At 36.6% G+C, this 12,000-nt stretch overlaps 1 protein-coding gene across 1 annotated transcript; it reads left to right on the top strand.

Annotated features, from left to right (window-relative positions):
* The first annotated feature begins 7,253 nt into the window (after window positions 1-7,253).
* On the top strand, window positions 7,254-8,164 carry LOC113359765. Its single transcript, XM_026603347.1, has 2 exons — window positions 7,254-8,061; window positions 8,160-8,164. Exons 1-2 carry the CDS (start codon window positions 7,254-7,256, stop codon window positions 8,162-8,164), a joined length of 813 nt encoding a protein of 270 aa, XP_026459132.1.
* The last annotated feature ends 3,836 nt before the right edge of the window (window positions 8,165-12,000 follow it).

The raw sequence follows: 12,000 nt of genomic DNA, 5'->3' as shown, positions 1-12,000 counted from the left end.
TCAAATGATGAAAGCATTCATCAAAAGATGGATCAAACACTGGAAAAATCATCCATAAAAACCTCTAAGAACCGTTCTACGATGTTATAAAACATGCTCATCATACACCGCTGTAAAGTAGCAGGTGCACTACACAACCTGAAAGGCATGCGTTTATCCACAAAGGTACCAAAGGTACAGGTAAAATTGGTTTTCTCTTGGTCTTCTGGGGTAATAACGAACTGATTATAGTCGGAGTAGCCATCTAAGAAGCAATAATGACTATGTTCAGATAGCCGCTCTAGCATTTGGTCGATAAAAGGAAGGGGAAAGTGATTCTTCCTTATAACCTTGTTAAATTTTCTATAGTCAATATAGACACGACATCTCGTGGTTACTCGAAAGGATTAACTCATTGTTGTCATTATGGACTATAGTGATACATGATTTCTTAGGAAAAACATGATCGGGGCTGACCCACTTACTGTGTGAAATTGGGTAGATAATACCCGCATATAACAACCTAAGCACCTCAGTTCGAACTGCTTCTTTCATGTTAGGGTTAAGTCGACGTTGCATCTTCCTAGAAGGTTTAATTTGGATCGGGGATGACCCACTTACCGTGTCATCCTCTAAATAAAATTGTTAGAGCACTGGTTGGTCGAACTCACAAGTGTTTCTATATCAAGCTGGTTGTTAAATTTAGTTTTCAAAACTATATCTTGATTTCTAGTCTATAATTAGTAAGTCTCGGTCTAGGATAGTGGATTTGAGAAACGAGCCAGTCATCATTTGTGTTCTACCGTTTGAAGGAGAAGATCAACCGAAGCTTTTGGAGAACTTCATCGACAAAAGGTAAGTGAAGACTGAACCACCTATTTCTCAAGTTATATTCACCATTCTATCTTTGAGACGATTTTCGCATAACTAATTAGACTAGCTTGCATAGACAAAAATTTTGAGTCGAGAACTAATTATTTAGTTTACGAATTTCTCGAAATATAATTAAAAATACGGGGGTCTAATAACCACACCCAATATTTCATTCGGCAATCTGTATGGACTAAACCTTAATAATATTCCGAGAGTAAAAACTTAATCAAAGAATAATACTAAAGAGTTTATCTCTTTTTCTCAAATCAATCAGCAGATCAAACAGATAGAAATCTATGAGCCTGATTAATGTGAGAAATACTTGGACGGTACCAAAGACCAATATCCAAGATCAATCAAAGTCTTATCCAAAAAACAAGGTCGGATTTATCAATGATGATTGATTAACGCACAACCAATGATATTTCAATTATAAAGATAAACAATATAATGCGGAAAAGAAATAACACAAACACCAAAAATTTTGTTAACGAGGAAACCGCAAATACAGAAAAACCTTGGGACCTAGTCCAGAATAAACACACACTGATTATAAGTTGTTACACCAATTTCCTAATACCTATTCGGACTAGATGTAATACCTGCTTCAGCTGTATTCAAGCACTTCCTAGCAGAATACCGATTCTCTTTAGGAATTCTTCTCGTAAAACTTCTAGAAGAACACAAATTCTCTTTAGAAGTTATTCTCGAAAATCTTCTGGCAGAACAAGGTTCTCTTCAGAAGCACTCTCAAAAATATTCTAGCAGAATGTTAGTTCTCTTCACAAAACACCGATTCGATTTCCCTTTAGATATGAATCAAGGTTTTGGAAATCTTGTGTTTGTTTTGAGAAGAACAATTACTAGGTAAAAGTAATATCAAAACAAACTTGTAGATTAGGGTTTATTATACTCTTCGAAAATGGAAGACAAACCTAATTATTCTACAACAAGAACAACTAGAAAAAAAATCTAGAGATATCTTTTTTAAAACTTCTTAAGGATTTTTACGAGTTACCTTAATCGAAGTTTTCTTTCTAGTTCCGATTTCGACTAACAAGTGTTCGTATACGATCGAGAAATGAAATCTATCAAAACCTAGGATTTATGACCAACAACTCTTGAATGGTCTTATATTAGAAGAGAAGACCTTAGAATATACAAGAGGTGAAAAACCTAGATTACAAGTTGTGTAACTATCACGAAGATTATTTCTAACTCGGCTTTGTAATCCCAAAACAAAGACTTTTATCTCACTCTTGTTCACGAAGAATAGAAGACATAGAAAACAACCTTATGAAGCTTACACCAATTTTCCAAAGGGGATGAAAAAATTGTAGCACTCACGAATTTATGGTGAACAAGGTAGCTTGAAAGCTAAGCAAAGCTATTTTCCTTTTTCAAGACTCTCCTAATTTTTGGAGTCTTTCCTAAGTTACAACTCTTGCCAAAATAATTAAATAAATAGTTAATTTAGCAAATATTGTATTTATCTGAATAAATCACAATTTATCTTAGGAAGGAATTAAAAGATATCACAAACACTTTAATATGGTAATAAAATATGTTTGGATTAATAGCTATCTCGCCTAGATAAGGAAACATCAAAAACTTGACTAAAAAAGGCTTCTAGTCACGTAATTTGGCTCAAGTCCGTGAACCGTTTCAAACAGTTCATGGATTGTTTCCTACTAACGAACTGCAACAGTTACAACAACACTTATAATTGTTACTTTAATAAATCACTCATGACTTCATCGTTATAACTCAGAATTGAATGATTCTTGGCTCGTTGAATTCGTAATCTTGTTTACTATGACATGAGAACCTTTCCAGGGATAAAGGTTATTGTTGTCATAAAAGTCGTGGCTCAAATAACCTCGAGTATATATACATAAATGTACATTTACCGTCATAGGAATTGTTCCATAGTGTGAGCATTTATTTCGATAGATTAAAAGGTAGAATTGAACAAGAATGCAAGTGAAATCAATTACCACATACCTTTGTTGATGAAGTCCTCGTTGATGTCTTCTTGTAGTCTTCAATCTTCATCCAATTCAAGAATAACTCTTCTTAGACTTAATCTAGTCTGAAACTATCTTTGGTATACTAAATCAAGAATGCGTTTTGGCAACTAAATTTGACAACTAGCTTGACATACCAACGCTAGTGGGTTCAACCGAGCAATGCTCTAATAATAATGACTAAGATTAATGAACATTTCTTCATACTTGATCAATTTCGGTGGGGAACAATTTATTATTCGGAACCAAATCATGATTCAAGTTTATCATTCGAAAATAGCCTGGAACAGTAATAAGCGTCATTATTATTTATTCAGGAATATTTCGAATTGATTTAGAGAAATATAGAACTACTATATTCGGAATACAAGACAGTGTTATCAGTCTTACAAACTGAGAAAACTATTATATGTCTGAAGTCGTATTACATGTATTCGTACACGTAGCGGGGTAGCTAACTATATATCGACTGTCAGATTTGTGTGATATGCATATTCGTATGTACATCATGGGAAAATATGTTTACATGTATATTCGTATACAAACAATTATAGAACTGTGGTAAGGGAACCGAGTTATAATAATCAAACCGGTATGTAAGCCAAAGCAGTTATATATTCCAGAACCAGTTTAGTACCCAAACCGGTACGCAGGCTGAATGTTCTGTGAACTACGGAACCGGCAAAGGTATAAAGTTTGCAAACCGGTACATGAACTAAAAAGTTCTGTAGACTCTGGAACTTTGAGTTGATTCAAAGTTTTCAAACCGGTACGTGAACTGAAAAGTTATGTAGAATTCGGAACTTCGTAATTGCATAAGTGTGCAAACCGGTTTATGAACTGAAAAATTTCCATAGACTCAGGAACTCAGTAATTACATATAAGTTCGCAAACCGGTACGCGTACTGTGACTCAGACTATTCACGAACGATTCAAGTTGTACCTTGTACATTTACAAACTATATCGATCATGATTCAATTGCAATTAAATTATTTCTATGCAGTAATTTGTATTTGACCATTCGTCTAATCAACACTAGGCTCAATTGATCACATGATTGTGACTCATATCTTAGTGAACATGAAAATGAGTGTTAAGCTTTTAAGTTCAAATCGACTAGTTTTTGCTACCATGTTGAACATAGTCTATATACACGGTTCGGTTACGGCTTACCTAACCATATTGTATATCTTGTATATGTGATTAAGATTAAAAGATTTCTTCTAACGGTGGATATTGTTTGCTTGGTTCCAAAGCTATCTTAGTTTATACCTAGAATAACATAGGCTTTGAAGTCTATATAAGGGGAACTCTTGGCAACTTGGATCTTTGTATCCCGACACTACTTTTTGGTGTGTCCTAGTTGTATCTAGAGTCGTCCTCTTTAGAAACCCTTTTAGGGTTTAGCGACTACAAAGACTTCACAAGGATTCGTGAAGACATGTCCAGTTATCTTTTATCTTGATAACTCGAGTATCCTGATCTTGATTGTTTGTAGAGCTTTCTCCAACGATCAAGATAGATTGTAATCAACCGAGTCTCTTCGTCTTATACTTTGTTGATACCACAAGTTTTATACTTGTGAGGTGAGTAATAATCTAGGCTGCACTCCGGGTTGCATAAGTCGGATTTTGAGTATAACCAGATTTTTGTCTAATTAAGTTGTTATCGATTTCCATCACTTGGATCTATCGTGTCATCTGATCATCCGTTTAGATCGTAAATCAGAAAATAAATTATAGGTTTAATATGTGGGAGGAATATTTGGTTTAAAGTCTTCAATTGAGGTTGAAGCAACTCTTAATTTTGGGCGAGATCAGCTAAGGGAATCAATTGCGCAGAGTCTTGTGAGATTCAAGAGGCGTAAGGAGCGCGACTGTACCTCAATTGATGGATTTCCTTTGAGAGCTCAACTACATTTCAGACCGAAGTTAATTGGTACTAGGCTAGTGTCTGTAGCGGTTTAATACAGTTTGGTGTTCAATCTGGACTGAGTCCCGGGGTTTTCTGCATTTGTGGTTTCCTTGTTAACAAAACTTCTGGTGTCTGTGTGATTTCTTTTTCCGTGTTATATTGTTTATCTTTATTTTAAATATCACAGGTTGTGCATTGATAAATCACAGTAGCTGGGTCCAACCCTGTTAGTTGAAAAAGTCTTGATTGGTCCTTAGACATTGGTCTTTGGTACCGTTTAAGAACTATCTTTGTAAGTTAGGTTCACGGGTTCAATTCTGTAAACGTTCTAACAAAAAGGGAGAGAGAGGGAGATATATAGGGGATTTCCTTGATTGAGTTTTTACTCTCGGAGTTGTGCTGAGTTTGTCCATACAGATTTTCTAAGAAAAAGTTGGTGGTGTATCTTGGTACCCCCTGCGTTTTTAGAATCCGATGCATACAAACAGTAGGACTCGTACCCTTAATGTCTGCTATGGTCCACCCTAAAGCTTCCTTATTGTCTTGAGGCACATCCACTAGCCTACTTTACGGATCACTATCCAAGTCGGAAACAAAAATTACAGGTACAGTCCAGATGGGCCTAAAAACACATACTTCAGGGTATGTGGTAGTGGTCTAAGTTCCAACTTATGAGGCTCTTTTATAGAAGGAATTATTATTTTTTTATAGGAAAGAAGATACATTAACAACTTAAATTAAACTAGATTTACATAAGAAGAGTATTTCATGAGATCTCCAAACTCGTGAGAGGAGACTCGATCCGCTGACCTCCTACTTGAGAGTCAGGCTCCTGGCCAACTGGGCTAACCCCTGATGGTTGAGAAGGAATTAAGGTACACTTGGAAACTAGTAGTGGTTCGAACTTAGATCTCCATCCATTATTAGTGTTTATCAAAGGGGCGGAATCTTACAAAGCGTTCACCTCATTAATCACACTATCATCTTCAAAATCAAACCCAAAATGGGCTAGTCATTTCTCTAATGGATCTTTTAACATATTTGATAATAACTCGTGAACTAGTGTTCGTATCATGTTTACCTCTTTAATGGACAAGTCATCTAAATCAAGAAGTTGCTTACAAATATTGAAAATATTCAGCTCAATAGTCATATTACAAAAAGACAAATTTATAATACTATTTCAACAATTTATGATCACATTGGATGTAGGTAAAAATATGCAACCTAGAATCACATGTATCAGGTTTTTTGGGTCAGGGACAAGTTGGGTATCTAGGATAAAAAAATTCACAGGATAAATAAAACTATCGACCTCAATAAGAACTCCACTATAACACCACGAGGAATTTTCAGACCTATCAGCTAACTGGGGCGTTATCTTGGTAGGTTTCATTTCACCAAGTCTTGGCTCAAGGTACATATGGTACGAAAGTAAGTTCACACTGGCTCCTAAGTCAAGTAAAGCTTTTTTACCCGGTAGTTACCTATTGTGCAAGAAATGACAGGGGAACCTAGGTCTTTGTACTTAGGAGTTATGTTGTTCTGGATAATCGAAATTACATGACTAGCTAAAAGGCTTTCTTATGTACATTAAGCTTTCGCTTTCGCGTGCCATTAGGAATTTTGATTAGAAATTATGGAAAATTATTACTAGCTATGTGCTTCATTCCATGGCCGTTTATAACTGGACGTGTACGGTTATTAAGCAAGTTGAGCGGGCCATTAGGAATTTTTTATCGTCAGGTGTTGCTGAAAAACGTAAGTACTTCACGGTCCTTTATGAGGATTTGTGTTGTTCGCGGCGAGAAGGTGGCCTTGGCCTCAAGAAATTGGTGGATGTAAATAGAGCTATGCTTATGAAGCTGTGGATCTCTATTCGGGATTCAAACAAGATTTGGGCTAGATTCTTGCGGGTGAAATACTTCAAGTTGAATGGCAATTTGATTGATTATAAATTGGGTTCTTCGGTTTTTCCAGGAATTAGAATGGTTTACAATTTTGTGAAAAAGCACACACGCTCAATTATAGGTAATGGTGCTAATACTTCGTTATTTTTTGATAATTGGTGCGGGGACTTTTCTATCGCAAGGAGGCTTGGAATTTTTTCCAAAGGTATGAATGATTACAAGGCTAAGGTGAGTGACATAATTGTTGATGGTGATTGGGACATACCTTCGAGTTTGAAAGATATGATGATTCGTTGTAACATTGATGTTGATAATCTGCCGCTTATTGCTGGTGGGGATGATTACAAAATATGGGACTTGGATAGCAAGGGCGTTTTTTCAGTTAAGTCTGCAAAGGCTGCTATTAAAATGTCAGCTGAAGTTTTGCCAATTGCAGCACTATTTAATAGACAAGTTGTGCAACCTACTTTGAGTGTGCAATATTAGAAAATCTGGCAGAAGCAATGCTGTGCAATTGAAGATAATGTTATCAAGAAGACTGGTAGAAGCATGGCTACTTTTTGTCGGTTGTGTAGGAAGATCGAAGAAACTATGAGCCGTGTCACTTGGCACTGTCGAGTGGCTAAGAGAATTTGGGCTTGGGCTGCAAATTTTTTTAATCTTTGGCCAAAGGAGGATTTGGTAGCCTCTTACAAGGTTGCTAAAAGACGAAGTAGGACGATTAAGGATCTGTGGCTGGTTGCAAACCTTGCAATTACCACAGAGCTCTGGAAGATGCGCAACAAGGTTTTCTTTGAGGAATTTCGGTTGCACGTGCTTAGTTTTAAGGGCAGAGTGTATCAGGTTATTCGTGATAACTCGATTCGAATGAGGGGCCATATGTACAACACGCAAGAAGATTTGCGCATCTTGAATTATTTCAGGGTGCAACATAGATCTAGCAAGTTTTCTACTCCAAAAGCGGTTAGTTGGTTACCTCCTAATCCTGGAGAAATTATGATCTGTTGTGATGGTGCTTCTCGTGGCAATCCTGGCCTAGCTGGAGCTGGTGTTACCTTCAGGGATGCTAATTCTGCGGTCCTTGGAGTGCTTTCAGTTGGCCTGGGTTTTCAAGCCAACTATTATGCGGAAGTTTGTGCTGTGATTTATGGAGCATTGCTTGCTAAGAGATGGAATGTTAAAAACCTTTGCATCTGTTCAGATTCGATGAGTTGCATTCAAGATTTTCAGTCGGGTGAGCTTCCTTGGAAGCTTGTTACGAAGTGGAAGATTGCGAGGAGCTTTTATGATAACATTCGCTATGTGGATAACTATAGGGAAGTTAATTTCTCGGCTTATGCTTTGGCCAAACAAGCTTGTTTGTTGGCTGAAGATGTTTTTGAGTTTTATGAGGGTAGGCCAGACTTTCTTCTTTCTGTGGAGTGTCCTGGAGAGGTTTATTTTCGTTTTAAATAGGTTAGACTAATGTTGGCCAAACGAATAACACTAGTTTAATCTCGTCCCTGTACAGTTTTGTTTTTTTAATTTTTATTGACCGAGTAAAAAAAAAAAAAGCTTTCGCTTTCGCGTACATATATCCTTAAGGAACTTGGCATAAGCAAGAATCTGCCTGATTGCATCTAATAAAGGAAGGTTTATGGTAACTTTTTAAAACCTCCAATATGTCATTAAAATGGGATTCGTCCTTGGTTGGTACTACTATATGTAGTCATGGGGCTCTAGGCACAACATCATGGTTATCAGGAACCGTATTGGCATCATCATAGACTTTATCAGTCTCCTCAGCTGCTGATGGTCCTGAGGGGTGAACTACAATATGTTCGTTATCGGGCATGATTACCTTATTGTCTACCACTCCACCACTACTGAGGGTTCTAATTGAGTTCACTTGATTGAACGGTTTCTCTCCCTTAGGATTAGGATTGGTTTGACTAGGGAACCTTCAATTCTCTCTCTCACTTAGAGTCTTAGCTATTTTATATACTTGAAGTACTAACTTAGCAACAGTCTGGGCACTAGGTTGAAAATTCTGCTAGGTTGACTGTTGAAATCTAAGCCGACTCTTTGCTAACAGATTAAAAGTTTCCTATAAGATGGTTATTTCTTCTCTGAAGGGTTTTGAGAGTAAGTTGGCTCTATTGGGTTCTTGGGATAACTAAACCCTGGTGAAACTTGAGGATTACTAGTCTGACCTTGATTTTGACCCTAGGACCATGATAAGTTCAGATGCTTTGTCGATCCGGGGTTATAGGTATCTGAATATGTATAAAACTTCTGACGGTTATCAAATCTAGAGTTATCATAAAGAGCAAGGGCTTGCTCTGCACTAATCTGTCCTTCCCAAAATGAGTTACTGGGCTCTATTCCACAACTAGAGACTTGAGAGGTTCTAATTCTGTCACCGGTTTCAACAATAGACTTATGTTTAGACTTACACAATTCTAAAACTTCTAACCGTCTAGGTAAGGCAGGAAACTTAGTATCCGACTCAAATCCCGAGTCTACCATATTGGTGCTACTTATATTTACACAAAATTGGTTAAAAAGACCAAAATCAACAATTCCTGGGTGAAAAGGACATTTAGATTATGATACCGTTTAAATGGACAAAAATGTAAAAATAGCCAGGATGTAAACAGTTTCATCCTACCCATTTTCAAATATTTTTTCTTATTTTTTAATTTACATCAGGATGCATCCAGTTTACATCAGGATGCATCCAGTTTCATCCTTGCTATTTTTTAAGTTTAAATCAGGATGAATCCAGTTTCATCCTTGCTATTTTTTTGGTGTCCATTTCACCCATAATAATTTTTACTCGTCCATTTGAACCATGTTTTAAAAATATTTGCACAAATGAATCATTTTTCGTTATATTTACCAAAAATCTTTTTGGGAGTTCTACACTATTTATCACTACAATGCATATCTAAGGTTGTTTGGGATCACTTGTTAGGTTATAGTCATGTCTATCGGCCCCCTGTCGTGTGCGGTGATGTTGTGCTAGCGTGTTCCTCACGGTGAGGTCCCAGAACACCAAATTTGTTTCTTGTGCATGCTGCTTATGCGTTGCATTGCATTATTGCTGAGGCTATTTACTTGTTCAATCATCAATCGCGGCTCCGGATCGTCTATGCCCAAACTTCTCTGCAACTCTGTACCTGCCAATGAACGGACGCCACGTGTTCGGTTTTCAACATACCAAAATCAGAAAATTTAAGTATATTAAAGTTGTTAAAATTAAAAGATTTCCCGGAGATAAAACTGGAAAATGTTTATCCTCACTGAACTCTCTCCATACTGTATAGTCTTCAGAATAATTGAAGAACACTTTTCATCTTCTTCAACATTTTCAATCTATTATTGTTTTGTTTTAGTTTTAAATACATATGGAGCCTGGTAGAAATCGACTACTATAACTATAGTGAAAGAACTCCTTACCACTATATAACCAACACGCATTAGTTAAAATGTTTCACTCGCTATCTATATTTGTTCTTTCTCTCCTTGGCTGATAGTCTTTTATGCCTCCTTCATTGCAGCCAAATGACTTTGGGAGATTGTTTTTTCTGTTCATAGTATTAATTGGAAGGATGAGTTTTAGCAAACATATCACGTAGCTGCTCTCTTCGTTTTCACTTTTACTAAAATCAAACTTGAGTGATTTAAGTAAGGAGAGTTATGTGTTGAGATCACTGCGTATAGAGTCCTTCAGTTTGACACACTCGAACATTTTCCATAACCATAAATCTGGTACCGTATGAGTGAGGAGATATTTGAGGGAGAATAAACATTTTTCATTTTTATTTCCGTAAGAATCTTTTAATTTTAACAACTTTAATATACTCAATTTTTCTGATTTTGAAATGTTAAAAACCGAACATGTGGCGTCCGTTTATTGGCAGGCGCATAATGGTAGAGAAGTTTTTGGTGTAGACGATATCTCCGTGAGAATCTTTTAATTTTAACAACTTTAATATACTCAATTTTTCTGATTTTGGAATGTTAAAAACTGAACATGTGTCGTCCGTTTATTGGCAGACGCATAGTGGTTGAGAAGTTTTTGGTGTAGACGATATCTCCGTGAGAATCTTTTAATTTTAACAACTTTAATATACTCAATTTTTCTGATTTTGAAATGTTAAAAACCGAACATGTGGCGTTCGTTTATTGGCAGGCGCATAATGGTAGAGAAGTTTTTGGTGTAGACGATATCTCCGTTAGAATCTTTTAATTTTAATAACTTTAACATACTCAATTTTTCTGATTTTGGAATGTTAAAAGCAGAATATGTATCGTCCGTTTATTGGGAGGCGCATAGTGGTTGAGAAGTTTTTGGTGTAGACTGAGCCATCAATCGCATCTCTAAACTCTTAAAGTTGGTGTATTGGTGCGTGATCTCATCGATTTGATGTCCACTAGCAAACCACCAACCGATGAGACTAATTCGGATGCTTTCAAGCATACGCATCAACTTATGGGTTATAGGGTCCCACGGTATCTGTAACCCTCAGGATTCTCTGAAACGAGAATCTTTAGTAGGTAGATTCTACAAAATTCGATATATGATGGGTATCTTGTCAGATCCCTTAGCGTGTCATGTGAGAAGCGAAGTGTGTTAAAGGTACACAAACGCTGTCTGCCAGGATTTATGGTCTAAATAGACCAAGTCACCAAACCACTATGTAACGAATTGATAGGCCTTTAGAATCGTGATCTTGGCTCCATACGTCAATGCTTTTTTTTTATTAAGGTAAGATTTAGTGAAATGACTGTTGTAGGACACTTGGGTTACACTCTCGTATCTGACATAAATACTAGTCATGTGCTGATCACTTGGAACTCGAAAGATATACACGGCTGAATCGATCACTTGGAACTCTAAAAATAGACAAAGCTGATTTGGTCTCTCCTTGACGAAGATATTTATATAAATGATGATTTTAAATTTTGATGAATTACGACGGAGCTACATGTATATCGATTTGCGTGTTTCCTAATCGGTTTGATTCTAGCATTCTGGATGTGAACCTTAGTTAACTAATCTGATCCATCCCGGATGAAATCCGTGTGGACTGATTTACGTATTCCAGCAAAACAAGGATTAGCTACAAAATTTGATATAGAAAGCCTTGGTGGAGATGACGAGGAATCGATGTATTCGACAATAATCACATGAGGTGATAACGTTTGATCATTTTTCTACGGTTGATTGTCTGTGACTTGGTCTTAATTCATAGGCTTACAGCCTTACACTGATCATCAATCTTATCAAACCACCTTACATACAACCGAT

The sequence above is a fragment of the Papaver somniferum genome, chromosome 3 (genome assembly GCF_003573695.1).
Source record: "Papaver somniferum cultivar HN1 chromosome 3, ASM357369v1, whole genome shotgun sequence".
NCBI classification, from domain to species: domain Eukaryota; kingdom Viridiplantae; phylum Streptophyta; class Magnoliopsida; order Ranunculales; family Papaveraceae; genus Papaver; species Papaver somniferum.
Note: the sequence above shows the minus strand (reverse complement) of the source record. Positions and strands in the feature narration are given on the sequence as shown.

Coding starts and splice junctions, on each gene's coding strand:
- LOC113359765 (XM_026603347.1), top strand. CDS start 7,254: ATGGCTACTTTTTGTCGGTTGTGTAGGAAGATCGAAGAAACTATGAGC.